This window comes from Mesocricetus auratus, unplaced genomic scaffold, assembly GCF_017639785.1.
Source record: "Mesocricetus auratus isolate SY011 unplaced genomic scaffold, BCM_Maur_2.0 Super-Scaffold_100007, whole genome shotgun sequence".
Taxonomy (NCBI): domain Eukaryota; kingdom Metazoa; phylum Chordata; class Mammalia; order Rodentia; family Cricetidae; genus Mesocricetus; species Mesocricetus auratus.
Window position 1 is genome coordinate 9,435,380 of NW_024429191.1, and position 27,955 is coordinate 9,463,334.

Genomic DNA, 27,955 nt, shown 5'->3' on the forward strand with positions numbered 1-27,955 from the left:
CATCAAGAGTGTGATTTTGGAGAATCTCCCTGAGGTCTTAGACAGGCCACTGGTGACAAAGGGGTCACAGAGGCTCCGCTACCTGAAGAACCTGTCCATCAACAACTGCAAGTTCTGGATCCAGCCGTCCTTGGCGGGGTAGATGGATTGGGCTCTGTAGGATATCAAGTTTAAGAGAGAAGATTCCTGTCAAAGGAAAACAATTCCAGGGTCAGCAAGCCATTTACCCGTCTGCAGATGCTGCCAACCTGCTACTAGCCTGATGACCCAGGAGAACTGTTTGCCTAGAGATGAGCAACCTCACGGCCCTGTGGGGATTCAGCAAAAATAAAGAGCTGGCAGTAGAGACTCATGTCAAACCCAGGGAAAGTCTGGCAGTGAGCCGGGGATCCTGGCAAAATGACTGCTGCCCCTGGGAGAAATGGTCTCTGTAGAACCAGCCCAGAACCTTCCTCCACAAAGGTGGGAAGAAACTGATGGTTAGGCTAGCACAAAGTTCTTTAACAAACCCACACAAGCCGCAAGCTGATGCCTGCCAGGCTTCCTGCTGGAGCACAGATCCAGGAACACAGGAGTCTTTCCATCTTTTACCTAAAAATCAGAAACCATGGGAACCATTCCCTATAGCCCCACACCAAGATAGGGTCCTTACAGGCCTCTGGTCTGCATAGCTCTCCACCAGTCCATAGTATCTTTCCTGAGAGCCATGGAACTCGTTCTGGTCACATAGCTCCTCCACAGTGGTCAGCAGGTCATGGACAATGGTCTTGAGTTCTGGGCTGTCCAGGTTCTGTAGTACCAAGATACATCACATAAACTAATTTCCTTTGCCCTCCAAACACAGCTTGAGAGGAGCTGCATACAAACACACCCACACATACACATACCCACACCCACACACACACCACACACACACACACACACACACACACACACACACACACTTTAGCCAGGTTATCTGAGATATGGAAACCATTGTTATGGTCCATTTCCTACCACAGGAATGGAGGGTGAGCCTATGAAACGTGGTCTGGAAAGAAGAGCAAACAGGAGGTGAAGACTACAACTCCAAACCCTTGCCTGCTTCTCCCAGGTTCCAGTACCTTTCGGTTTCAGGAGTGTGGCCACCTACCTCCTCTACCAAGCCCAAAGTACGTTCTGGTCAATCCATTTGACCAACTACAACTCGACTTGTTCCTTGCCAAGTCCCAGTTTTTCCTTCCACTGGAATGCCCCCTTTTCATCACCTGTCCCAGACTGAGCGCATACCAGATGCTAACCTCATTATCCACAGCCCTGCACTCACAGCGGTTAACACTCACTAATGTCCTCCAAAGTCACAAATGGCAGTGTAGAATGGAAAATGCCTTAGGGCCTACTCAAGCCATGGAGGTAACTTGTCCTATCACTTGGTCTGGCTTGGACAACTAGCTTGGCCCTTGCTCATCTGCTGCATATCCCTGTCTACAGTCTGGAAGAACAAGGTCTGTCCTTCAATGGAAGAGAAATTAGCACCACCAAGAACCACCAGCAAGCCGGGCGTTGGTGGCGCACGCCTTTAATCCCAGCACTTGGGAGGCAGAGGCAGGCGGATCTCTGTGAGTTCGAGACCAGCCTGGTCTACAAGAGCTAGTTACAGGACAGCCTCCAAAGCCACAGAGAAACCCTGTCTCGAAAAACCAAAAAAAAAAAAAAAAAGAACCACCAGCAAACAGCCATTATCAAGCACTCAGACCCCAAGAAAGGACCAAATGCATGGAAGGGATACATGCAGGCCTCCCGTCAGAGACAAGCCTGCTTATCTGGGGTCTCAGTCCTTTCTGGTATCCCTTCCTTACCTGAAGTTGCTGAAGCAGCCGCTCAATAATGTCCAGCAGAATATCCCATGTCACGGCCTGGAGTTCTTTCCTATACTTCTTGATAAGTCTTGTTATGGACAGAACAATCTCATATGACACCACCTCATTAGGACAGGTCATAGCCTGAAACACAAGCCACGAAGCACAGAGGATCGGCTGCTTTTTGCTCACATAGAGGAAGCCCCGCTCCAATCCAGTCTTAGAGCTGAGTGCAAAACATGCATGGATGGACAGCACTTTACCACACATGCCCAAAAAGCATATGTAGGGTCCAGAAAGGAATCTGTTATGTAAGACTCAAGGCCCAAAGCCCCTGCCTCCAAAAGGCCTCACCTGGAGGAGTCAGTAGCTTCAAATTCTAGACCAGGAGTACTGTCACATCACAAACTGACAGGTGCTAAGTTCTGGTGCAAGCAATGTAATGTGCAAAGACCACACCCTGCACTAGCCCTGCAAGACCCCTGCTCACCAGGGAGCCATGAGAACGAAATACAAGCACACACAGGAAGTTCTGTAGACATCACAGGGTACCACAGAACAAAGGCAAAGCTGTGGACATTGTCCAAAGAGATGACAAGATTACTACTTGACAAACTGGAACCATCACTCTGAGGAGGAAGCTATCCCAGGGGCAACACTGAGTAGTTCAGCACTGATGATGGGCAAGAGATGAAATCCATAAGATAAAAGATTTTCTTAAGAACAAAACCTTTTCGCCGGGCGTTGGTGGCGCACGCCTTTAATCCCAGCACTCAGGAAGCAGAGGCAGTCAGATCTCAGTGAGTTCGAGACCAGTCTGGTCTACAAGAGCTAGTTCCATGACAGGTTCCAAAGCCACAGAGAAACCCTGTATCAAAAAACCAAAAAAAAAAAAGAAAGAAAAGAAAATCCTTTACCTTATAAAAAGATGGTAGCACCGATGTGGGGGAGTTCTTGAGAGAGTACAGTCGATGTGCTCCCCAGAGTGCCATCCCTACGAAGAACACGGCTCCTCTCAGCAGTGGGGCGTCTTCCATGTATGACCTGAAAATGTTCCCAGGAAAACAGATGTGAGCAGAGTCCCAGGTCAGCGTAGAACCCAAGGTAAGGCTGGGCTCTGGCAGTGCCCCTAGGAGACACCTTGTACTTATGGTACAGAAGTACAGTTGGAGAAATGCACAGGGAAGATAAAGGCCAGAAGCAACTACAATTCCACCACGACTTGTTCAGATGGTCACTGCTGACCGCATGGGTTATGGTTCACACAAAAGAACTCCAATGTGAGTGAGTGACAAGACCCTGAGCCTCATGGTACTAACGCCCTAGTGGAAGTCAGAGACTCAAGAATCCCACAAGGCTACACCTGAAATCACAACTGAGAAGCCATGGACATAGTGAAAACTACTCCAAGAAGCCAGGACCCCACAGGTAGGAAGAACATTTTACCAGGAGTAAAGTGTATATGTAGAGACCCTTAGCAGGAGGGAAAACGCCAAGAAAGAACACGCAAGAGGTTTATGGGACTGAGATAGGATAAATATATCCCCTGGGTCTGTTTCAGAGGAAAGACCACTAGGATTTCAGACAAAGGGCAACATGGTCAGATATATGTGAGAGAAACCTCATTTGGCTGCTATACAGCAGTAAGCTTCAGGAAGCAATGATGGAGGTCAGGGAGCAGCAAAAAGGGAGCTCTGATGTCAGTGTCCAACAGACAGTGAGCAAATCTGAGTCACCCCTCAGGAAAAAAGCATCAAGACTTGCAATGGTTTGGCTATTGGGGTGAAGGTGAAGACAAGATCAAGTTAGTGCTGTTAGTCTAGATTTGCAGCAGGGAAGGAAGGAGGTCACGCTATGGCCATCAGGGCTGGAAAGGAAACTTGGAGTGTAAATGTGGTCATCCAGACTAGACTGGCAGAAGCAGAAGACAGGTGGTCATATGCACAGTGGAGAACAGCTACCCAAAACAAACAGGAAAACCCCAAGTTCATCAGTGCCAGCCACTTATCTAAAGCTTCCTCTTGGACCTACCCACCCACCCTTACCAGGCACCTCACCGGGCCATGTTCACACTCGCCTGTTTTCCATGATGCGGCACATGTTGTAGATGGCACTGTGGCCCAGGTGGGTGCCTAGGAGGTTCCGCATCAGCTGGGAGACAGAACACACACACATACACACCGTAAGGGTTAACGCTCATATGCCCCAGGCTCAAGGGACAGCCCCGGCCTCTGCCTGCCTTGCATAGGCACTGCTCTGCAGTCCCACCATCAAAGTAGCTCACTGGGTCCCCCTTCCAAATGCAAAAAACTACAGAGCCCTCAAGACATCTCCCAAACCTGGGCTTCAGCTCAACCACCTGAAATGGCCAGTGGGATGCCCTCAATGGACCACTGCCTGGTGATCCCAAAACTCTAGCAGCATTCACTGAAAACAACACAGCCGTGTCCTGTCAGGCGCTGGCAGCAGATATTTCCTGGGGAAGGAGCGCCCAGAAATAGCCCGGGAGACACCCACCTTCCAGCAAGGCTCACACAGCTCCTTGACATTGATGGTGCGGCAGAGGGTGATAATGAACAGAGGCAGGCTCTCAGCTGGCAGGCAGTTGTAGCAGACCACGGCATCAAGCACTTGCAAGGACACCTGCAGAAGGGGAAGAGCGTCACGCTGGTGCCTCTGACTCTCACCCTCCTCCCCACTGCCTAAGCAGACTCTGTAGGAACCATAGGGGAAGTGGAGTGAGCAAGAGTGAGTGTGCACTCGGGAGGCACTGTTACACACCATCACAGTATACCATAGGTGCTAAACCCATCCTAAGCTATTACTCCATGGTACAGACAACTCAACTGTCCTGACAAAACACACGCCTACAGCTCAGAGGAGCTGAGCAGCCTCTAGAATCCACACAGACAGAAAATGGCAAATAGGGCTTGACCTCACACCCCCAGCCTACCAAAAATAAAGCTGAGCGTTACTGACCTCAATGTCCACAGAAGACACTGTCTGGATGCATAACAGACAAATCATGCTAGAGGAAAAGAAAGAAAAAAACATTCAGTTCAAATAGTGTTTCCCAGAAGACTCTGTGACTGTGTTTCATTTTTTGTTCAAAGTACAATATCAGTTATTTGAATGGTGTCTCCATAGTGTGCTTACTCTCTGACAACCACAAGCATAGTATTGAGTGCATATGGTATAAATAAGAGAAAGTCTCTACTTACATGGATATATGCAAAATCATTTAAAAAAATTAGGCCCAAAGAGATGGTTCAGTGGTTAAGGGCAGTCTGCTCTTTTGGAAGACCCAGATTCAATTCCCAGTACCCAAATGGTGGCTCTCAAACTTCTTTACCTTCAGGACCAGGGTGTCTGATGCCCTCTACTGGCCTCTGCAGGCACTGCACACACAGTGCGCAGACATATATGCAGGCAAAAAACTCATATTCACGTGTAAACTAATTAAAATAAAATAAATAATGACAAAAAGGAGCTGGGCATAGTGGCATACACTTAATCCTAGCACTTAGGAGGCAGAGGCAGATGGATCGGTCTGAGTTAGAGGCCAGCCTGGCCTACATAGTGAGTTCCAGGCCAGCCAGGACTATATAGTGAGATCCTATCTAAAAACCACAAAAAAAAAAAAAAGACAAAAAGGGAATTGGAGAGATGGCTTAGTGAGTACTTACTACACAAACCTAGAAATTTGAGTTATTTTCTTCAGAACGCACACAAAGGTGGGAAGGAGAAAACACAACAAGACTTCACAAAGCTGTACTCTGACCTCCATACATGTATCAATACAATAAAAAAGAAGAATATAAAAATGTGGTTATGGCCGGGCGTTGGTGGCACACACCCTTAATCCCAGCACTCGGGAGGCAGAGGCAGGCGGATCTCTGTGAGTTCAAGGCCAGCCTGGTCTACAAAGTGAGTTCCAGGACAGCCTCCAAAGCTACAGAGAAACCCTGTCTCGAAAAACCAAAAAAACAAAAAAACAAAAAAATGTGGTTATGGCCAGGCAGTGGTGGTGCATGCCTTTAATCCCAGCACTCAGGAGGCAGAGGCAGGCGGATCTCTGTGAGTTCGAGGCCAACCTGGTTTACAGAGCAAATGCCAGGATAGGCTCCAAAGCTACATAGAAAAACCCTGTTTTGAACCCCCCCCCAAAAAAAGTGGTTATGTCCACTGCCAACCTCCTCTCTGGCAGTTTCACCCTCCTTATGCACCCTGCAGAGCTAAGCTTAAAACACAGACAGTGGAACTGTCACCAAAGTAACATTAAAGTTCTATTTTCTGCTGGACGTTGGTGGCGCATGCCTTTAATCCCAGCACCCAGGAGGCAGAGGCAGGTGGATCTCTGTGAGTTTGAGGCCCAGCCTGGTCTACAGAGTGAGTTCCAGGACAGCCTCCAAAACAATACAGAGAAATCCTGTCTTGAAAAAAAAACAAAAAAAAAGTTCTTTTTTTTTTCTTCGGGAGTTGGGGATGGAATCCAGGGTCTTCTACAAGCTAGCAACAGTTCTAACATTCAGCTGCACCCCAGCCCTTAATTAATTTTTTTACTTACTGAACCATTGATGCAATGTATTCGTCAAGGTAACAGCTGTTAAATTTGACCAGATTCACGAGTACCAAAAGGAATTCTGAGGACAAGCCGACATCCATCCACTGCAGGACAAACTCTGCTGTAGGAGAAAAGCTGAGGCTATACTCCTCCTCCCCCAGGAAAATGAGCCTGCATCCTATTACTACAACACACTGGACCCAATGAAACTCAATGGGAGTCTGAACAAGCCCTGCACAGATGCTGGCACTGTCTGGGTATTGGAGGTGAGCTGACAGAAGAAGCCATCATCCTTTTTTTTTTTTTTTTTCATTTCTCAAGATGGTTTCTCTGTGTAGCCCTGGCTGTCCTGAAACTAGCTCTGTAGACCAAACTGACCTCAAATTCACAGATCCACCTGCCTTTGCCTCCTGAGCACTAGGATTAAAGGCGTGTGCCACCACCACCCTGTAGAAGCAAGCATTCCAGTCAAGGTTTGACTCCATGACAGGGGCACAGACATTACAATGCATGCTCAGGAGGCAAGTTCTTTGGAAGTCCCCAGTCCCCAAGAATCTCTGGAAGGACACAGGCAAGGCTGCAGGCCACACAGCCTTAGAAAATTTGATGGCAAACTCTGTGACAGCTCCTGTCCCAGAGGCAGATCAACTGCTAAGACCCACTTCTGGACATCAGAATGGATCCAAGCTGAATTACTCCCCAGTCTTTCCTTACATCCTCACCAAAGGGAAACAAAGTCTTAAAACTTACTGAAACCTCTGTCTCGTGACAGGAGGAAGGGCAGAAACCAGAGTGGGATGTCAAGCAACACTAATGCAGCAATGACAACACAGGCCCATCAGAAACTAGGGGGATGGGACCCAGGTACTAAGATTGAAACCACGTCATCAGCTCCCTATCTAAAGACAAATGTACCACCCACTTCAAAGACACCTTCTGGCCCTGCCAGCCAAAGACTTCAAGCAGCAAGTCTTGAATGAATCCCATGAGCACATCTGTAATCAGTCCCCAAGACAAAGGAATCCAGATGAGCAGGGTCAACATAACCCTGTGCCCCGCAGAGGCCACCTCATCAACTGCAACACTCCTCCAGGTTGGGGGGGTCTCATCCCAGAGATCTCTGATTCCCAGTGCCAGAGGCACCTTGTGCTCTATATGGTACCTACCCAGTTCTTCTTCCAAGTAGGTAATGTGCCTTCCATTGTCTGTGAGAGCCTTAAAAACTTCTAGCCTTTCATGGAGGTCTTCATTGGAGGGATAATCCTTGATCACTTTGAAGAAGAGAGCTCTGAGGACCCCCAAACGGTCACCCTAAAGACAAAACCATGTGGTCAACTGAGATCTGCCAGCATCTCCTATATAGCTGTCAAGAAGACAAAAAGTACATCGGGCCGGGCGGTGATGGCGCACGCCTTTAATCCCAGCACTCGGGAGGCAGAGGCAGGAGGATCTCTGTGAGTTCGAGGCCAGCCTGGTCTACAGAGTGAGTTCCAGGACAGCCTCCAAAACAATACAGAGAAACCCTGTCTCGAAAAACCAAAAGAAAAAAAGTATATCGGATCCCAAGACTCCAGGCATGTCCTGTTCTTCCTCTAGAAGCACTTTATGACTGATAGGTCAGCAATATGACAGAGCTCACACAGGGAGCCAGAGGCACTGACCCACAGCTGGCTGGCATGCACTCTAGACATGTCAGGTGCAGGCAGACAGCAGTGACAAAAAAGCCCCTGCTCTGGCCCAACTCAAGACTCAGGACAGACAACTGCATACTCATATTGTGAGGACAAAGATCTAGCCCCAGAAGAGGTGCCTCGGCCCCTAGGAGAGACACGACAGACAGCCTGAGTACAGTAAGAGTAAAGAGAAGCCTTTTTTTTTTTTTTTTTTTTTGGTTTTTACGAGACAGGATTTCTCTGTATTGTTTCAGAGGCTATTGGTCCAGCCCGGCCTCGAACTCACAGAGATCCGCCTGCCTCTGCCTCCCGAGTGCTGGGATTAAAGGCATGCGCCACCACCACCCGGCTAAGAGAAGCCTTTCTAAGAGGCCAGACTATTAAGAAAGAGTGACCTAGAGGAGGACCTCCCAGGAATGAACAGAAAGGGGCCCTGAGCATTAAAGGGTCAGCTGAGTCCTAAGTGGCTAGCGAATCATAAGCAGGGGAAGTGGCCGTAACTGGAAAACTAGTCAATAAGAGCAAGCTAACAATGGCCACACTCCAGACATTCTAACTTCCTTGTGCCACTCCCAGAAGAAGAATACGGTTATCATTCTCTATTATCAGTAAGATGAGGGCTCAGGGAGCTACAGTGACTAGGCAAGATCACCAGATATGAGTTGTGACACCAAGATGTCCTCACACATACTTAGGCTCCAGAGCTTCTGTTAACCACTGGACCCCACCCCTGGCAGACCACCAAAGACAGGGATCCAAACAGTGGCGGCCTGCCTTGATCCCACAGGCTCACCCAGCTCTGCCCCTTACCTGTCCCTGCACAATGGCCTTCAGCAAGGCAAGAACTGCATGTCGGGCCTCTGGTGGCCGCTCTGGCTGAAGCAAGTCTGACACAGCTTTCCAAAGTGCCTCCACTGCATGCTGCCATACAAAGAGAGGCCAGTCATAAAAGGTGTAATCTCCACGAACCTTAGCTCCTCAATCACACGGCAGCACAGGTGACCACAGACTTTTAGACCATTTCAAACTCCAGCCTCCCTCTCTGTCTCTCTGTCTCTGTCTCTCTCCTTCTCTCTCTCTCCCTGTCTCTCCCTCTCTGTCTCTCTGTCTCTCTCTCTCTCTCTCTCTGTCTGTCTCTCTCAATCTGTCTCTCTCTCTCTCCTGGTTTTTTGCGACAGGGTTTCTCTGAACATGTAGCAAGTCATTCCCTTGGTGGATCTGCTTCCCCATGGTCTCAACAAAACAAAAACAATGGTGGTGCATGTTTTTAATCCCAGCACTTGGGAGGAAGAGACAGGTGAATCTCTGTGAGTTCAAGGCCAGCCTGGTCTATAGACTGAGTTCCAGGACAGGTTCAAAGCAATACAGAGAAACCCTGTCTCAAAAGACAAAAAACAAAACAAACAAACAAAAAATAAACAAAACCAAAGCTAGCTGTCTGGCATACACTTGCAATCCCATATCACACTGACGAGGCTAAGGAAGGAAGGAAGACCATATCAAGTTCAAGTCCAGCCTGGATCTACACAGTGACTATCAAGCCAGCTAGGACTATATAGCAAGCCTCAAAAACAAAAGAAAGAGAGCAACAGCAAATTGAAAGCTTCTCAACAGCCTATAGCTGGCATGGACAACCCCAGCAGTATAACTGAAACCTACCTCTTCAAATTTCTTAGTTTTTGCCACATCACATATCTGTCCTATCATACGGATGCGATTGCTCAGCGTGCATTCACCACTCAGTTCCTAGAGAAGGGAGAGAAGGGAAGAGGCAGTGGTTAGAAAAGGGGTTTCTTTAACCACCAGTCACAAACCACCTACAACTTGTTCTGCATTTCACCTGTAAACCTATGTTCTTTTCTTGAGAACCAGTTTTGCTATAGGCTGTCCTTGAACTCACATTACAGTCTAGGCCAACCTTAAGCATATGGCAATCTTCTGCCTCAGCCTCCCATGTTCTGGGACTGCAAGGGAAAGCCACCAAGGTCCTGAGAAAGGACGTGTATATGACTCCACAGTACTGGGGACGGCAGCCCCGTGCAGACGGTCACCGGCAACTCATCTCCCACCTAGCCCAGTGACAGACAAACTTAGCCTTCATTGCAGTACGTGTGGGGCTAGCCAAAACAGAGGCTGCTCACTTACTCTCAAGATTTCCGCTGTGATGATAAACTCCGTCTGTTTGCCTTCTGCACACCTAGGATTTGGCCTTGATGTTCCCAGTCCCAATAGTATCTTGAACTTCTCCTTCAAGCCTGAATCTTTGCTTGCTGGTTTGGCCATGGTGGGCAGGGCAGTACCAGAGAACTGCTCTGTGCAGAAGAAACGTATTATTTGATACACCCGAGGAAGGGCTATGCCCTCCTGCCCTGCGATGAACCTCCAGTTGCCAGAATCCTAAGTCTAGGATAGGTAACAACCTGCCCTCCCTACAACCCAACCAGGCAGGGCTCTGCCACAAATCTGCCAGGGAGGTATAGGCCTGATCCAGCCAACCGCCCATCGCCGCGGAGTGCACTGAACCACGCCGTTTGCCATCAGTTTTCTCCTGATGTGGAGGAGGAGCTGTAGCGAGGGCAACAGAAGCAGAGGCCCGCTCACAAACGCAAAAGACAGCTTGGAGCATTGGGACTTGTCAGCGGTGGGTGAGGCCGAGGCCTGGATACTGAAGGGCCAGCTCCCCTTCACCCCATCGCAACGCGACCACACAATCATCCTGACCCACACCAGTGGTCAGTGCCTTGCGGGATACTCACCCTGCGCGCGCCTCCCGCGCGCAGGACCTCCTGCAGCCAGGAAGGGAGCACACCCCCGGCCCAGAGCAGCTGCCGGAAGCGCAGCTTGCACTTCCGGGGGCGAGGCTTTGCTGACTTCGTTGAGTTCTCTGGGAATTGTAGTTCCACGTGCGCGTTGAGCAAGTGACGGGACTGCGGGGGCGGCCGGGATGTGTAGTTTGCAGCTTCAGGCATGAACACCGGGGTTCGGATGGTGACTCGCAGTCGGAGCCGCGCGCCTAGGATAGCGGCAGAAGGGTGTGGGGAGGAGCTCACGCCGCGAGAAGCTACTGCAGGTAGCGCTGCACCTCGAGGGTTTTTGGAGGAAAGGCGGAACGTGGAACTTTGGACCTCCAAGCTGAGGCCCCGGGCCGCACTATCTGACCTCAACCCTAGGCACCGCGTAGTAGGCAGCCACCCACAACCTCTTTGAGTCTCACGTGTCCATGCTCCCACCCTCGCTTTTTCCGAGTGGCTGGGACCCGCAGGATCTGTGGGGGCCCATAAGACTGGGTTCTGGATTTATCCATTCATCCACCCTTGTCGCCAGCGAAAAGTTTCAGTCCACCTAGCTTGGGACATTTACTTGTTCCAGGCTGACTGTGGGGAACAGCAGCCGGTCCTCAGAGCTGCCTCTCTCTTGTAGGGCCAGGCTGTGTGCCAAAAACACACCCAGGCAGAAGTTTTCTCCCCCAGCTAGATGGTTGTTCTGAAAGAAAACAGGCCCTTAGCGAAAACAGGAAAGGGCATGGCACTCATTGCGCTTGTTCTGTAGCCGGTAAGGACCTACTATGCATATGTGATTAGAGCAAGACTACATAGACACCAATGGCCCCAGAAGCGTTCTGTCATGGAGACCCACTGGGAGCCGGGCTGAGGCTCAGCAAGAGCCAAGTGCCACAGAAGGAAGGCAAACGTTGATACTGTTAGGGAAGCAAATGCTTTGGAGTTAGGAGAGTTTGGAGCTCATCCTGAGGGTGGAGATTTCTGAGAGCAGAGTGGCACAGTCCAGTTGGGTGTTAAGAGGTTCTCCTATGACCCTCAAAGGACATGGGACCAGGGGAAAGGGTGCATCATCCTAGAGGCTGTTACTAGTGTCTTGGTGTGCTAACAGGCACTTTGTCAGACTATCATGTCATATTGTGACAAGAACAGAGCACTTCTACACACACCATGGTAGATAATGGACAATTGCACAAATAAACGAGGGAGCAGGGAATTGGCAGGTAAGCAGCACCTTTACCCTACCCTCATATAAAAAGCCCATACTCCAAAGACTGGATGGCACTTTTTCCAGAAGGAAGAAAAAGCCACCGGCCTGTGAAACGTCCACGGAAGACACACAAACTACATGTGGCCTATGAGGTTTCTAATGGTGAGAAAGGTGAAGATGCTGAGCCCCTCAAAGTGCCAGGTTGGGAGCCCCAGAACTGGCAGCAGCAACTAGCCAACATCCGAATCATGAGAAGCCAGAAGGATGCACCTGTGGACCAGCTAGGCGCTGAGCACTGCTATGACGCCAGTGCCCCCCCAAAGGTAGGCAGAACCTCCACCTGCCCAGGGGATTCCTTGTTCTTCCTCTCTGATCTCCAGCACAAAAACAGACTAAGACCCGCCAGCTCTCTCAGCTGACCGACACCAAAGGGTGTGCCCCTGCTACCTTAGAGCACTGGACAGCACACATCGCCTGTCATTCTTGTGACCCCTGTGCATGTCAGGACAGCCTGTGACTTGAGGCCGCACGCACAGTAGAAGCATATTGGGTGATGTGAGAGAAAGAGCGCTCCTTCATTGCACTGGTTCCTTAGACTAACCACCTTCTATACTGGAGGGCTTGAGTACTTCTGTCTCTGGGCCTTTTTGTCTATAACATGAGTAGTGTTACCATTAGCCAAGCACTAGCAATAACCATAGTAGCCTGTGGTTGTCTGATATCGACTCCATACTAGGTCACCTGTTGGAGTGTCACACTACTCCATAGAGGCAGATAATTAGTCCATGTTAAGTGTGACAAGACAGACCCCACTATCCCTGATGGGTAAGAAGTCCAGGATAACAATAAAGATGGCTAAGAGACATGACTAGGATCAGTCACCATCCTGGCCCCTGTCATTGCACAAACAGGTGCGGAGGTACCAGATACTCCTGTCGCTGATGCTCTCCAGCCAGACCAAAGACCAGGTGACAGCGGGTGCCATGCAGCGCCTACGGGCACGGGGCTTGACTGTGGAAAGCATCCTACAGACAGATGATGACATGCTGGGCAGGCTCATCTACCCTGTGGGCTTCTGGAGGGTAAGCCTTACCTTTGGCAACAGAGCCAAGATGGGGCACTGGTCTGGAGATGGTGGGCAGGCATTTCTGACTGCAGAGGCCTTTCATGCTTCTGACCTGCCAGCAGTCTATAGCATGGGCCTAGTTCCCTGTCCCTGAAGCTCTTGGGACTTTCCTGTTTACATCCCTTCATTCCTCTACCCTCCCACCTAGCTGCCTGCCCTCCCCTTTCCTCCCTTCCCTTCCTAGGCTCCCTGGAGTGCACCACTCCAAAGAGGCTGCTCCCCTACTCCACAGAGCCCTGGGTGGTGGGTGGATCTGTTGAAAGCAGCTCTGTGGGTGGGGCTGCTTCCCCTTGGCACTGTGTGGGCCATGTCTATCAGATTGGTTTTAAATAGCCCTCTCCACTCAGGCACAGGATGGGAACCACCCAGCTGGTCTGGCAATTGCTTGGGGGAGCCCCAGGCTCCAGGCTCCAGCCTCCTTTCCTGAAGGTCCAGGTGCTACTGAGTCTAGGTTCTAGGGAGGGAATTCTGAGGCATGGGACCCATGATGGTTCCCACACATGTCATTGGCCCACACTAGTGGGAGGTAGCTCTGGGCATGTACTGGAGTCCTGCTAGGGGCTCCTTCAGGCCTCTTCACTGCCTTTGGCTCCTCACCTCTGGAGAGGCAGGGCAGATAGATATCTCTACATGAGACATGGGCAGATGATGGGCAACTCTGGATACCTGTGGGTCCTCACCCCAACCTGACTTACACCATCTTTCAGAACAAAGTAAAGTTCATCAAGCAGACAACCGCCATACTGCAGCAGCACTATGAAGGGGACATCCCTGCTTCCGTGGCAGAGCTGGTAGCCTTGCCAGGTGTTGGGCCCAAGATGGCACACTTGGCTATGGCTGTGGCCTGGGGGACCATATCAGGCATAGGTGAGTGGTCTGTGTCACAAGGAGGAAGAAGTCAACTATAAGCTTGCTTACTTCTGTAGGGATTCCCTAAATATTTTGCGACTCAGAACACAGAATCAAAAGGTATTCTCAGTGCTGAGAAAGCTCACAGCTGGCACTGAGGACAAGAGCTCACATTTGCTGAGCTCCTCCTGCCTGCTGATATCTTGAAGCCAGGTGATCCCCACATACTGCAGTCAGTGACAAGTGCTTCACCTGTGTAGAAACCCTGGCAGGTGGGTGGGTAGAGTGACAGCCCTACGGAGCCTGACCAAGGCTGCTGGGATCTAGGAAGCCTTTTGTATTTGTTATTGTTTGTTTTTGGTTTTTGGTTTTTCTAGATAGGGTCTTTCTGTGTATCCCTGACTATCCTGGAACTCAGAGATTCATCTGCCTCTCTCCCCCCCAACCCAGTGCTAGGATTAAAGGGGTGTACCACTCCCAGCCCCAGTGCCGGCCTCGGTTTAAATCCTGGGATTATAATCCTGCACCTATGTGCCTAACTCCGGGAAGTCTTTATGAGGTCATGTTTCAGTTTAGGGTTTCTGGTGAGTTAGCCAGACCAAGAGGTACAAGAGTGTCCCGGGCAGAAAGAATAGCAGCTGCACAGCTGAATGACAAAGCAGGGTGTGACAGAATAGGTGGGGCACAGGACACCTAGACTGGGGTGGTGGGGGAGGGGTGGTCCGCTGGGACGGGGAAGGAGGGTCATTTCTGGAATCCCTTTTCTAGGTGTGATCGCTTAACATTTGAAGCAACTCCGTAGCTAGGTTGAAAACACCCCTGGGGCAGGGACAGAGCTTTGCCCACAGTAGCTGGGGCTCCTGTGGTCACAGAGAAACCAAGACTTAGCCCTGACCTCTCTGGGCCCCCAACCCCTGGCTCCTGAGTGTGCCTGGTGGACAGTTTCCTTCAGCAAATCTCTAAGCCTGTAGCACTGCCCAGTGGGTAGAGAGCAGCTGGGGGCCCGGAGCTTTGACTGGGAGCTGGCGACCCCCTGTTGAGACTAGAGAACAGCTAGCCTTGGAAAAACCTGACAGGTAGGAAGTGGGTGAGGCCTCCCCACCTCAGTCTCCACTCCTCAGCAGCCGCCAGCAGCCTCTTAGTCGACACTTGAGCTTATCTAGACACTGTCCTCAGCAGCCTGTGTCCCAGGAGTGCTGTGGTCAGGTAGCTATGTGGGGGAAGGGCCCCTTCAGGGAATTGTGCTTGCAGTGGACAGGGCAGTATGTGAATGCCCCTAATTCTCTGTAGTCCGAGGGCCTGGAGGGAGACCCCAGGGCTGCCTCCTAGGGAGAAAAGATTCCTCTCAACTGAAAAGCAAGAACTATGGAGTTTAGACCCTTGCAGCTGGGTGACAGTAAGTCACACACTTGGCCTCTCTGAACTTGACTTCACAGCCAATAACAGATGTATTATAGGAAGCCCTCCTGGTCAGCATAGGAGGCTCCTACATGATGTATGTGGTCCTGGATTGGGCCTCTGAGTTCTAAAGAGTATGGTTACAGAGGAGAAGGAAGGTAACTGAGGCTTAAGGCTTCCACGATGTGACCCCCTCAAGCTGCACCCCTAGTCTTTTCCCAGGCAGTAAGCAAGTCAGGGAGCTGATGTGGGGACTGGCAAATTGTCTGTCAAACCTTAGGAAAGCAGGGCAGGCACTGCCGTTGACCGGGTGGCTTGGCAGGTGGCCCCAGTGAAGGCATGAGGCTGCGTCCCTGCAATGGTCAGCTGATAGCAGCACAGCTGTACCAGCCTGACCCTGCTCTCCACTCTGTCCCCAGTAGACGTAATAGCAGGTACCAGCTCAGGCCAGCCCACTGGGCCATGCTGCTGCCACCCAGCCCAGTGTTCACAGCCAGTGGACGGCTGGTGGGGTGGGGATTTAGGACCTCAGAGGATGGTAGAGGGAGTAGAGCAAGGCCCTCCCTGATCCAGGCCCCATTCTTGAGGAGGCTTTGGATCAAGACTACACACTTTAGGGTTCAGGATTTTTGTTCTTCCCAGGATAGGGAGTTGGATTTTTTTGAGACAGAGTCTTACTCTGTAGCCCAGGCTACCCTTGAACTCAGCAATTCTACTTCAACCTTGTAAGTGCCGGGTTACAAATAGGAACCACCACTTTTTTTCATATTGAGACAGTGTTTCTCTGTGTAGCCCTGGCCGCCCTGGAACTTGTTTTGCATAACAGGCTGGCTTCGAACTCAGAGATCCACCTGCAAGCCTTTAATCCCAGTCCTCAGGAAGCAGAGGCAGGTGTATCTCTGAGTTTGAGGCAGACCTGGTCTACATAGTGAGTTTCAGGATAGTCAGGGCCATTAAGAGAGTCCCTGTCCCAAACAAACGAAACAAAAATCTGCCCTGTCTCCAAGCAGCAGTGGACACGCATGTGCACAGAATCACCAACCGACTGAGGTGGACCAAGAAGGTGACCAAGACCCCAGAGGAGACCCGAACAGCCTTGGAGGAGTGGCTACCCAGGTACCTTGTACTAGATGAGCCTGGGGGAGGGAGCAGTCCTGCCCTCTTACACTGACCTGCCCCTTACCCTCACAGGGGGCTGTGGAGTGAGATCAATGGACTGCTCGTGGGCTTTGGCCAACAGATCTGCCTTCCTGTCCATCCTCAGTGCCAGGCCTGCCTCAACCAGGCCCTGTGCCCTGCTGCCCAGGACCTCTAAGGGTCAGAGGGCTTCCTCTGGCCAGAGTCTGTGAAGTGCCTTTGTGAGGAGGGTAATGAGGTTCGGGGGTTGTTTACAGGTTACATAATAAAGCTGGGGTTTTTCACACTTGACTTCTAGCCCAGTTGATTTAGAATCAGGCCAAGAAGCATGTATGTGATTCCAGTGTCTACACTATGTTCACATATTGGGCAGGACTGCCTGGGAGGCTCTGTGGGGACATACTGTATCCTGGGAAGTGGGGGAGGGAGGGAAGAGAGAGGAGCATAAACCCAGGAGGGAGGAAATAGAGCCAGCTGCAGCCAGCTGCTGGGAAGCCTGGGGGGTGTCCTTGTGAACTCTCACACTCTGTCCCGCAGCCGCAGCACTTCCCTGAGTCTTCTAGCTTCTGAACTGGTGCTTAGCCTGTGCCAGGAACCACCCCCACCTTAACAGGACTCTAGAGACCTAGACTCTGGACTGCCGGACACAAGTTAACGGGACGGGTCTTGGAGAAGTAGGAGATGATGGTGTCATTCCTCACCTAAGGGTCTTCTAGAATAGGCCTCATTCCTCACCCCCACCCCATCAACTGAAGACTCAGAAACGACACAGGCGCCAGAGTCCAAGGCAAGGCCTGTTTAATTTGAGGGTGTGCGCGCGTGCGCTATGGCTTATGAGGCAGACTGCAGTGCCAATAAGTGAGTTTGGGCATTGAGAGCACTGAGGAAAGGGCAGAAGGTGGGTGCCAGGTAGGCATAAGGCAGGGGCCAGGCCCAGGAGCCCAGGATCATACCTGGGCATAGCTCACGCATACTCACTGTCTCCAGGTCCCTGAGCTGCAGAGCAGCATGAGGCTGGAACCACCATCCTGGGGCCCCTCAGAGAGCCTAGGCTTTGCATTCCAGAACCCAGCATGTGGGAGGCAGAGAAGAGAGGCCTGGCGTCGGGACCTTCTCTCACTAGGGATGGGACAGTGTTAGCTCCTACAGGCACAGCTGACCCTTTTGGGACCCCTGGCTGTCTGTTCCCTGGAGTCCTTGGTCTCTGCTCAGGATGGCGTTGCTGACAGGGTGGGTAAGAAAGGTTTTGCAGAGAAAGGTTTGTTTTATTGCAATTATTTAGAGAGTGAGTCCCAAGGGGCTGGGGGAGGGGGCTCCACTATTAACTAGAAACATATGTGGAGCTGGAGACCTTTTAGGAAAAAAAGCGAAAACATGAATTCCTTTCAGTCAGCAGGCCCGAGGCAGAACAGCAAAGGCCCTTGGCAGACCACCATTCATAGGCTCCTCCCTCTCTCACTGGTTCTCTGTGTTTCTGTCTGTCTCTCTCATCTCTGGGTTTCTCTCTTCCTGCATCTTGCTATGACAGCCGCAGCACTCAGTGGACAAGACAAGGGTTCATGGGGTCATGGGTTGTTTTCTGGGTGGCATGATACCACCCTCCAGTCTGCTGAGGCTTGGGGAGCTCTGGAAAGGTCCAAGGTCTGTGCTTGAAGAGACCCTGGGGCCCCTGGACAGGCAGAGAGGGGCTCAGAAGTTGCTGAAGATCTCTCGTTTCCGGTTCCAGTCCATCTGTGGTGCCCGCTTGTTAACCCGAGTAGCTCGAGCCTTCTCCTTGGCCTCAGCCGCTGTGGGACTCAGGTGGAGGCCACTCTCCTGGAAGGGGTCTCGCTTCCAGGCACTGCCATCCTGGGTACACATGAGGTGCAAACAGTGAGACATGTCCCTGGCAGCTACCTTCCCAAGGAACTACACCAGAGGCCACCTCAGAGCCTAGGCAACTAGCCCAAGAGGCTTCTTGGAAGTGGTGGCCTCACTATCTTGGTAGATATTTCCATAGACATTAACTTTTTTTTCTTTCTGTTTTTGTTTTTTGAGACAGGGTTTCTCTGTATTGCTTTGGAGGCTGTCCTACAACTCGCCCTGTTAACCAGGCTAGCCTCAAACTCACAGAGATCCTCCTGCCTCTGCCCCCTGGCGAGATTAACTCTTAAGCCCTCTGAAACCCCATGTGAGCAGCACAGCAGAGTTACCTCATTGTCCTTCTCTGAGCCTGGCAGGTCACTTCGGGATGAGCACATGGAGCCACCATTGAGCTAGGAAACCAAGGGTAGGTTGTGGTTTCAGCGTCCCCATCCTGTGCACCTAGATCTTCGCATGCGCACACACGCACAATTCACTTTTGAGCAGGCACATACAACTGCATCTACTCCTTGCTCAGCATCACACTTCTGCCGCTGTCTGGGCCAGGGCATAACTGGCATCTATTAGTGAACAGGCAAGCCCAACCTGGCCAGTCATGACAGGGAAAGCAGTTGTGGCAATGGGAATTAGCTACGTGAATGTCACCTGACGTCAAGCCAGGGCTGGTGTCTCAAGAAGGAAAGGACCGAAGACTACTCAGTAGTCATGTAGGAACAAAGCATGGAAGGGTGGCCTAGGACCCCAGGTACCCTCCCACCCTGTGTGAGCCCCCGTGCTGACCCTATACAGGATCCACAGTGGGCATTTGTCTTGTTTGGAGACAGGGTCTCTCGATGTAGCCCTGGCTTTCCTGGAACTTGCTTTGTAGACCAGGCTGGCCTCAAAACTCGGAGATCTACCTGCTTCTGCCTCCCAAGTGGGAGGACTAATGGTGTATACCATCATGCCTGACTAGCACAGTGGGTATTTTTGAGGTGGCCAAGCCAGATAGGTTTCACAGCTGTACATCCTCAAGGGCAGAAATCTCCAGGAGAAGCAGCGTCTATCTCGTCTGGGGGCAGAGGTGGAGGTACACTTAGGATCACATGGGCCCACCCTCTCACCTGGACAGGACTGGTCCCGTTTGTGACTGGTGATGGCAGGGGACCTGTGGGAACAGCATGTTAGTGACTGCACTGACCCCACCCCGTGCCCCTGAGGCAGTGGCCTACCTTCCACATGTTCCTCAGCGGGTGTGACCCGCAACCGCTTGAAGTGCTCATCCGTCTCAGGGTCTACCACCAGCAACCGGGCCTCATCCTCCCGTGCCTTGATTCTGGCAACAACTTCGGCGTGGCGCAGCCCCTCCACATTCTGCCCATTCACCTGCCACCACCCACACAGGGTCAGAAAGGCCTGAGGGGCCCGGTCGGCCCAATGCCACCCAGCCAGGTGTGCCATCAAATATTCATGGAAGCCACCACCAGCCGAGGCAGTAAGAGGAGTGCCAGCTCAAGTTCCCTGTGTCTCCCCTCCTCCTGCAGGGACCCAGGGCCCAGACATGGACACTCGGGGACATACAAATACACAGCAACCCAGGGTACCTCAATGAGCCGGTCCTGGGCACGGAGGCCAGAGTGGGAAGCAGGTGAGCCCGGGTCCACTGAGCGGATGTATTGACCAGGCCGGGACTTGTCACTGTGCAGGTTGAACCCATAACCCTGGGGTCCCCTTCGCAAGTGGCAGAGCCGGGGACGCAGCTCTCTTGGGGGCCCATTGACATCCTGTAGACACAAAGGGGTTGACATCAGGCTCTACCCCCAGCCTTCCAGTCCTGTGCTCTCAGGAACCAATCCCAGGGTTCATTGATAAACACTCTGTGCTCCATGACTGAGGGACTTACTAAAGTTTAGTGACAAAGCCTGTTCCCAAGCATGTAAACATCTAATGAGCTACTGCTGGCAGGAGCCATGGAAGAATTCATAGGGGTCACTGTGCACAGCTTGGGGAGCCTGATGGGATAACGGCCCGTCACATGACCTAGCAAGACTGTGCCTGTAGGTTTCAGCTCCCCCTCCTCCTTAGCCTGCCTTCTGTAGAGCTGGTGCCTTGAGGTCAGAGCAGCTTTGTGTTTTCTCTCCTAAGCCTCCCAGAGGCTCCTGGGCTATGTGGCAACTGTTTGCTTTTGAATTCCAACACTAACTGGAACCACTGCCCCCACCCCATGGGCCCAAAAAGAAGAGGCTTCAAGTAGGAAAGACCCAGGGACAGCCAGTCCTAGATACAATGCCTCCTCGCCCACAGCATGGAAGAGCTCATGGTACCCACAGGGAACCCCTACCACTGCCCCAGGCTGCCCTGCTTTACCTCTGGCATCCTGCAGTAGATCTCTGGGTCAGGAGGCTATGAAGGCAGGGGCCAGCCCGCTGACCTACCACCCCAGCCAGGAGCCAAGCCAGAGACTGCTGCTGAATGGTCAGTGGTGGCTGGTGCCCAATTACACAGGGCCAGTGGCTGGGGTGGGCAGGCAGATAGTAGCTCAGGTTTCTGGGTGTGTGTACAGGTGACAATGTGCTGGCTGGGGGCATTTCCCTCACCTTCTACTGCTACCCCTGCCCCTGCATGTCTGATGGCTGGGGGACCAGAGAGCAGGGAGGCTCCTTCAGGTCTCGGCAGATCTCTAAATCTCAGGTACCTGCTTTCCCCCAACCCAGAATACCTCTGACTATTCCATCTGCCCACCGACTACACCTCCCTTTTTGGTGTTTTGGCAAGAAGTCCCACTTTGTAACCCATGCTAGCCTCAAATTCAAAACTCACAATGATCTTTTGTTTTAGCTTCTGAGTGCCTGAATTATAGGCATATGCCACCATGCCTAGCTCCAAGCCCTAAATGTGGTATTATCCATGTCCATGGGTAGCAGCCAGCTGCAGGAATAAATACATTCTTCCATGCAGGGCCACTCCTGGCTTAGGGTTCTGGGATGTCCCTTCAGCTTGGATACCCTCTTTTTTGTCTAGCCTGCACTCAGGACCCCTTCCTTGACCCCAAAGCCCAGCTGGATTTTCCTGCTGACCCTTGGTGCACAGCCACCATCTGCCCTATTACACCAAGAATTACAGAGGTTAAATCGTTCCCTAGTCCCCCAGAGGCTCAGCTTGACAATATTGGCTGAATTTAGGGTTGTAAGGCCTCAGAGATTGTCAGAACCCCACTGCACAGATTTGTCAGCTCAAAAAGACATAGCTAAAGATATGTACAGACTTTGGGGCAAGGCTCTGATAGTCCCTAACAGAGGTACCTGTCAAAACAAAAGCCTGGGAATGCAAGAGACTAGTTCACAAGGGAGAGAGACCGGAGAAACAGACAACACCAAAACAGCACGAGGAAATGTGTGACCACTCCTGGCACAATGTCCTAGGAGGCAGGGCCACATCATGTGGCCATAGAGACAAGACATCCAAGCTTACACTCATAAACAAGCAACATGGACACACACAGCCACCCACACATGCAAGCTTATGCTCATGGCACTGCTCCTGTGGCCTCTTCCCACGGCCTCTGTGGTAGCCTGCAGGGCAGGGTTTCTTGGGCTCCCAAATGGGAAGCAGGACTTGGCAAATTATTGTGACCATGAAACTAGGGGCCACTCCTGGCCAACCCCCAGCCCCAAGCCAGATCAGCCCCCTCTCAGCACAGGCTAAAAGATTCCTTTTATCAACTAGCCTAAACTGTCTCTGGCCACAAACAAAGTCCAAGTGGTGCCAGGCCTGGCATAAGACCCTCAAGTACAGGGACTGCAATGCACCCTCAAGCCTGTGGGGTAGAGGGGGACAGCTAGAGCAAGCAAGTGGGGGTAGGGCGCCCCCAGAGCAGTGGGAGGGGTGCATTGCTGGAATTCTTCCTCCCAGCCCTAGCTGTGAGCACACTTCCTGCCTTCTCTAGACAGGCCTTCTGGCTCCCACGGCTCTGAGACACAGAGCCTTAGAGCTGGGCAAGCCCCAGTATCCCTGCTGAGCCTATAGCCAAACAAAGGCTGATATGGGGGTGCCCTAGGCTCTGCCCCCCACCAGATAATGACTCACCAACCCCAGCAGAGAAAGGCCCCCATTGTTGCTCGGGGTCCATCTTGCAGGCACAAACATCCACAAGTTCCCTGTCCCTTCCCAGAGATTGAACCAAGGCTGGGACAGCCCAGCCCTGTCCCCATCCTGCCTGACCTGAACAAGCCCCAGGTGGAAGTTCTGTGGAGGAGGTCCTGGGGTGGAGGCAGCCAGCATGGCATTCCTGGAGCGAGCCATGAGGTGGGCTAGGAACGGCAAGCAGCAGGTGACCAGCCCGGAGTGGCCGGAGCTCTTGGGCCAGCAGAGACTGCACCCCACTTATCTACCCCCCACCGTGGCCCAGGCTCCCTGGGGATGGGTGGGAACATAGGGGCTGACTCACTTTGGGTAGCAGGGTGGTTACTGGACCCCCTCCCCTGTCTGGCGCCCCCCACACCCAGCTGGGTTTCCGTCCAAGAAAGGAAGGAAGGAAGCTGCTAGGAGGCCCCGCCCTGCTCCAGGACCCAGGACTGTGGAGACAGGGAGTCGAGGGAGGGGACCTTGGCTGGAGAACAGAAGACAGTGGATGGGGGAAGAGGACAGAAGGAACCAGGGGAGCCCCAAAAGTTCTGCTGCTATCACCTTGTTCTACAGCATCCTATATGGTGAAGCCACTGCCTGCAGAGCCATACCATCCCTAACTCAGTGCCAAGTCCTCCAGGAGCCGTAGACATGGCAGGACCGAAGGGGTGGAGAGGCATGGTCTATCACTGCCTCCCTGTCCCTGGCACTGCTGGCTGCTGGGTCTCGGTTTGGGGGCTGTCCCTGTCATCACTGCAGCTGCAGCCACCCCCAGCCCTGAATGGCCTGGGGTTGAGTCACCACTGACTAGGCCTTCCTGCCCCCAAAGGGAGGGGCAGGCCATGTCAGTATTCTCCCTTGTCACACCTCTCCTATCCTGCAGTCTGGGGCAGAGGACACAAGTTCAGGGAAGGTGAGAAAGCCGTAACCTCCATGGAGGCACCTAACAGACACCCCCACCCTACAGCAGAGCTGAGGCACACACACCTCGCCAGTCTGTCCAGCCCTCAACTCCCCCCAACAGAGTACAACCCTCTGAGGCTCCCACATCCAGCCTGGGGCAGGCTGTTTTAAGCCTGGTTTGTAGAGGTCATATGAGACTCCCCTTTCTCTTCCAGGAGAAGACTGTCCCTTGGGCTCCTATACCTCCTAGAGTCCTTGCCCGTAGACTTGACCCGTCTACAATGGGACAGGCCCATTGTACCCCCTTTTGTTCCTCTAAAAATACGCCCAGAGGAAGCCCCCTCTTAGGGCTTCCTGCAGCCCCTCCAAGCCTGAAATAGCAGTGACAGGGAAGGACCCACCCACAGCCATGGGGCCGGGGCCACCCCATCTCCAGATAAGGCCCCAGGGTGGATTTTTCCACAGGAAGGTGAACAGGGCTGTTTGCATCTAAATGAATGGACAGGAGGGGGGGCCTTCTTCCTAAACAGGAGAAAGGGGTGCTTGGGGGAAAAGGGAGGCTCTTAGCCCTCAGCCAGAGGAAGGTGGGCCTGGCACCGTCTTGTTCCCTCAAGACTGCCTTCTAAAGACTCCTGATCTTAAACAGCCAGAGGGCAGAATCTAGATCCCAGAGCTTGGCGCCTGCCCTCAGGTCTCTGAGAAAGAAGGTTGGAAGCCAGACCTTTGCCCAGGTTGGCCTTGCCACTGGGAATGTCATCTCCCAACCTCCAGACAGGTGCTACAGGCATCAGCACAGGCCCAGCCAGCTCAAGTAGGAGACATTTGGTGAGGTCAAAGGCAAATGCTAAAGTCTGAAATTTCACCTGACCCTCCAGCAAACCTCAGCCAACGGTTCTCGGAGCTGGGTGTGGGGAACTCCTAGGCTCAGATAATAATTAGAAGACATAAGAGGCAATAGCACCAGGGCCTCCAAGAAGCAGAACAAACAGCCCCGGGCCCTTCCTCCTTGCCCCAGGTTCTGCCTAGGTAGCCACTGAGGAGGTGGAACAGACCTTCCCTTGTTTCTCCCAGGTCTCCTATCCTGGAAGGAGACAAGGGGGAGGTGCTACCCAGCAGGAGCCATGGGAGCACAGCACATAGGGCTCCCTAGGGGAGGGAGCCAAGGGAAGGACTCGTTCCAGAACTCCTTAGGAGGACCCATGTGCAGCTCACCTGGGTGCCAGTCCCCGTCCTTGTCCCCATTTCCCACCTGTGCTGGAAGTCCCCACCCCTACAGTTAAGATCTAATCCACCCAAGGCTCTCAGAGCACGTGGATGCTTCAGACAGAGACATGGAGAGAGCCCAGGACAACAGGTCCAGCAGACACTCAGTCCTTTAGTGTGCCAGCAGCCCCAACCAAGGCTCCTCAGCCACTGGGACCTGAAGTCGAGGGAGCAAAGGCAGAAAGAGTAGCCACAGTGGTCACCAAGGTCACAGAGAGTGGATACTGCCGTAAGGAAAGAGTCCTAAGAAGAAATGGAGGCTTACAGAAGTGATCAAAGTGAAGACTATTACCAGGAGTTCTGGAAAAGGTCCGTTGTCCCCACAGACAGCCCACCATACCTTCTGGCCAGTGTCCGAGTCAAGGGTGCTCGCGCATGCCCAGTCGTGCTTTGACTCCCAGGGGTTGTGCGCTGGTGGAAGCCCTCGATGGGCCATCTCCTCAGTGCAGGTCAGTTGCCGCCGGCAGAGTTCCTCATCTGTCTCCTTGTCCACCACAAGCAGCTGAGTGTGCCCCTCCACAGCCTTGATCCTCTGTACCACCTGGAATGGGTGGGTAGCAGGACTGGGTCAGCAGCCAACACGCTGGGCAACACATGGATAGGGCACCACTCCCAGCAAAGCTCAGCTCACAGACAGCGGTCGGGGGTTGGCCTGCCAGGGATGGGCAGCTGGACTGAGAGGCCTGTGAGCTCCACCCCCCACCCCCAGTTTCCAGCAGCTCCCTCCCTCTTCTCCCTGAGCTAGGGCCCAGGCTGCAAGCACTTCAAGATCCTCTTGTGGCATTGCACCAAGCTCAGGTAAGGACAGCAAGGAGCTGCCAGGAGCAGCCAGATGGAAGAGTCAGAAACTATTGAGTTGAGCTTCAGGGTTTCAGTCTAGTCTATGCACGTGTGTGTGTGTGTGTGTGTGTGTGTGTGTGTGTGTGTGTGTGTAAGTTTATCTTTATGTGTGTGTCTGTGTGTGCATCTATTTTAAAGTCTGTCTTTTTGCCTAGGTGTAGGAGAGGGCAACATCTTAGTTGGCCCCAATGTGAGTATTTGGGCCTATTTCTTTCTCTGAGATGCAGTGTGAATCTCTAGAACTCTAATTTGCCTCCAGACCAGGACTAGAAACCCATTCCTGCTGCACCTGCAAAGGGGTGAAGACCTAGGGATTCTGCCTAAGGTGCTGGAAATATCCCGCTCCGGCAAGTAAGGTGAACAGTGGCAGGTCCAACAGTGGGACAGGTGTGGCTTTGCAGCCATCTGTGTATCTGGACGGGTGCCTGTGAAGTGTGGAGAGCTTGTGGGCTCCCACGGCAGGATGTTAGCATGAGTTCAAAGGGAGACATGCCCACTGGACATCTGAAGGGCAGGAAGCATTCACAACCGCACCTCCAAGGCCTGGGGGTAAAGATCTCCATCATTACTTCACTTAATACATGCTGTGTGTGCTGTCACAGACAGGAAGGTCTGACCCAAGGCCCCTCAGTGATCACCCTCTCTCCCGGTGACCAACAGAAAGGGATCCCAGCACCCTGACGCTTTCTGGCATGGGAACCGAGACAGTCACCCACTATCTGTCAGTAAAATAGGAGTCATGGTTTTACCTCCTATCTTCCCGAGCAGTAGAAGGGGTCAAATGTGGCTCTATGTGAAAGTCTTTGGGGACTAGCACCCCAGAAACCTGGGATAAACAGGTGGATTCCAGAAACTGCTCGAGGCAGATGACACCAACTCGGCTGGTCTCTCCCTTGCCTCATGGGCCAACCTTTGGGCTCCACTCCCAACCTCTTCACCACACAACCAAATCCAGTGGTCACTGTAGGTAGAAAGCAGGTCCCTGGGGGAGACGGGAATTCCCTCATGGCCCAGTGAAGAACCACCCTGCTTTCTCCAGGCTCCAAGACTAACCACACAGGTAGGTCATGGACATGCTGGTACTGGGGATTTAGGCAGAAATGGTGGAAGAAATCTGTGCCCTAGCCAAGGTCTGAGGCGTGTCTACCCCACAGTAGGATACAGACACCCAGGGGTAAACCTGCAGGGAGAGCAGCCTTCCTCTGGCTACAGGAGGCAAGAGCTGGACAGTGACTTATAGAGGGAGGGCCAGGCAGCCTCTCAGGGGGAAGCTCTTTCTGACACCAAACAGTATGCCGCCAGACCCAGACATAAGGGCCATGAGAAGTACGCCAGTATAACCAGGCATGCAGACAGACAGACAGACAGACAGGCAGACACACACACACACACACACACACAGCTGGCACACATGCTTGATGTATCCATCCAACCCTAGACACACATCCCAGCACTGACACTGTATGCTTTCACCCTGGAACAGTTGGGTAGTGTGTTCATATGGATGACCCCAGAGAGACCTACAAGCACACACACATTCTCGCACATTGACAGAAAGGCATCTGTACCACAAGGCCACAAGGTGCCTTAGCCACCTCCTCCTCCCCCTCCATGGCACACAGAGGCCAAAACTAGCAGAAGCAGTCAGGGCCCTGGCCAGAGTAGCCGCAGTGCGGCCCCTCCCTACCAGGATGTCCTCCCTCCCCCGCTAGTGCAGGACTAAGCTTCCTCACCAGGAGGCCAGCTGGCTGGCCACGTCCCACACCTCGACACCGAACCCAAGCAGGCCCCTGTGCGACCCTTGCCAGGTCCCACCATGCGGCACGCAGAAATGGGGGGTCGTTGGCATCTTGGCCAGCGGTGTAGGGACGCGCCCCCAGCAGGGAGCCGGGGGGGCGGGGCGCAGCGCAGGCACCCACCTGGTGATGCGTCTCGCCCTCTACGTTGACGCCGTTGACCTCAACCAGGCGGTCCCCGGCGCGCAGCGCGGCCGCCTCGGCTGGGGAGCCTGGCTCCACGCGCCGGATGAACTGGCCACGGCGACCCTTCTCGCCATGCAGGTGGAAGCCGTAGCCTTGCTCGCCGCGCACCAGACGACACAAGCGGGGCCGCAGCGACTCTGGCACGGCCATGGCACCCGCTGCCCCTTGGCTGGCCACGACTGGCCACGGCTCACACCACCCGCAGGCTGGAGCGCGGAGGCGACGGAGGTGCGGGCGGGAGAGCTGGCAGCGGCCTCGGTGACTCCCGCTCAGCTCGCGTCGCCTCGGGCTCCGGCTTCGGCTCTGGCCCTGGCCCCTGCTCCAGCTCCTGCTGCAGCGCCGCCCCCGCGCCCGCCCCTTCCCCGCCCTCCTGGCTGCCCCCGCCCTAGCCCAAGCCCCGCTAGCTAGGCCCCTGCCTGGGAGCCCGG

General features: G+C 53.0%; 3 protein-coding genes across 15 annotated transcripts in view; 1 reads left to right on the forward strand and 2 right to left on the reverse strand.

Annotated features, from left to right (window-relative positions):
- The window catches only part of Tsc2 (TSC complex subunit 2), a 32,570-nt gene extending 21,526 nt beyond the window's left edge, over window positions 1–11,044 (reverse strand). For 7 of the 11 annotated variants that reach the window (XM_040748269.1, XM_040748267.1, XM_040748268.1 and 4 more), the window contains exons 1-13: window positions 10,832–11,044; window positions 10,221–10,382; window positions 9,735–9,821; window positions 8,886–8,996; window positions 7,569–7,713; window positions 6,406–6,523; window positions 4,818–4,866; window positions 4,356–4,481; window positions 3,916–3,989; window positions 2,756–2,882; window positions 1,839–1,982; window positions 653–790; window positions 83–186 (exon numbers count right to left, since the gene is read on the reverse strand). In XM_040748269.1, the coding sequence (XP_040604203.1) occupies window positions 83–186; window positions 653–790; window positions 1,839–1,982; window positions 2,756–2,882; window positions 3,916–3,989; window positions 4,356–4,481; window positions 4,818–4,866; window positions 6,406–6,523; window positions 7,569–7,713; window positions 8,886–8,996; window positions 9,735–9,821; window positions 10,221–10,382; window positions 10,832–11,044 (1,598 nt within the window). Of the gene's footprint in view, window positions 1–82; window positions 187–652; window positions 791–1,838; window positions 1,983–2,755; window positions 2,883–3,915; window positions 3,990–4,355; window positions 4,482–4,817; window positions 4,867–6,405; window positions 6,524–7,568; window positions 7,714–8,885; window positions 8,997–9,734; window positions 9,822–10,220; window positions 10,388–10,831 lie in introns of all 11 variants that reach the window. The other 4 variants (XM_040748270.1, XM_040748263.1, XM_040748261.1 and 1 more) reach the window with 2 other exon arrangements.
- Nthl1 (nth like DNA glycosylase 1) lies at window positions 11,015–16,863 on the forward strand. 2 transcript variants are annotated; one of them, XM_005081611.4, is made up of 6 exons: window positions 11,015–11,145; window positions 12,147–12,385; window positions 12,974–13,144; window positions 13,896–14,055; window positions 16,446–16,551; window positions 16,627–16,863. In XM_005081611.4, exons 1-6 carry the CDS (start codon window positions 11,043–11,045, stop codon window positions 16,748–16,750), a joined length of 903 nt encoding a protein of 300 aa, XP_005081668.1. In that variant the 5' UTR covers window positions 11,015–11,042; the 3' UTR covers window positions 16,751–16,863. The 2 variants fall into 2 exon arrangements, with proteins under 2 accessions (XP_005081668.1, XP_040604206.1); XM_040748272.1 differs by having other exon boundaries at window positions 11,033–11,145; window positions 12,150–12,385.
- A 490-nt stretch (window positions 16,864–17,353) lies between these two features.
- On the reverse strand, window positions 17,354–27,837 carry Slc9a3r2 (SLC9A3 regulator 2). Of its 2 annotated transcripts, XM_005081606.4 has the most exons (7): window positions 27,465–27,837; window positions 25,046–25,246; window positions 20,019–20,198; window positions 19,647–19,800; window positions 19,539–19,582; window positions 18,765–18,827; window positions 17,354–18,420 (listed from the first exon to the last, which is right to left on the reverse strand). In XM_005081606.4, the coding sequence occupies exons 1-7, from the start codon at window positions 27,675–27,677 to the stop codon at window positions 18,262–18,264; spliced, it is 1,014 nt and encodes a 337-aa protein (XP_005081663.1). In that variant the 5' UTR covers window positions 27,678–27,837; the 3' UTR covers window positions 17,354–18,261. The 2 variants fall into 2 exon arrangements, with proteins under 2 accessions (XP_005081663.1, XP_005081666.1); XM_005081609.4 differs by lacking the exons at window positions 25,046–25,246; window positions 27,465–27,837 and adding an exon at window positions 22,636–22,805.
- Between the last annotated feature and the right edge of the window lie 118 nt (window positions 27,838–27,955).

Coding starts and splice junctions, on each gene's coding strand:
- Nthl1 (XM_005081611.4), top strand. CDS start 11,043: ATGAACACCGGGGTTCGGATGGTGACTCGCAGTCGGAGCCGCGCGCCT. Junction 12,386..12,973: donor ACGCCAGTGCCCCCCCAAAG/GTAGGCAGAACC, acceptor TTGCACAAACAG/GTGCGGAGGTACCAGATACT. Junction 13,145..13,895: donor ACCCTGTGGGCTTCTGGAGG/GTAAGCCTTACC, acceptor ACCATCTTTCAG/AACAAAGTAAAGTTCATCAA.
- Slc9a3r2 (XM_005081606.4), bottom strand. CDS start 27,677: ATGGCCGTGCCAGAGTCGCTGCGGCCCCGCTTGTGTCGTCTGGTGCGC. Junction 19,583..19,646: donor CGCTGAGGAACATGTGGAAG/GTAGGCCACTGC, acceptor CTGTTCCCACAG/GTCCCCTGCCATCACCAGTC. Junction 18,828..19,538: donor ACGGGACCAGTCCTGTCCAG/GTGAGAGGGTGG, acceptor TTGGTTTCCTAG/CTCAATGGTGGCTCCATGTG.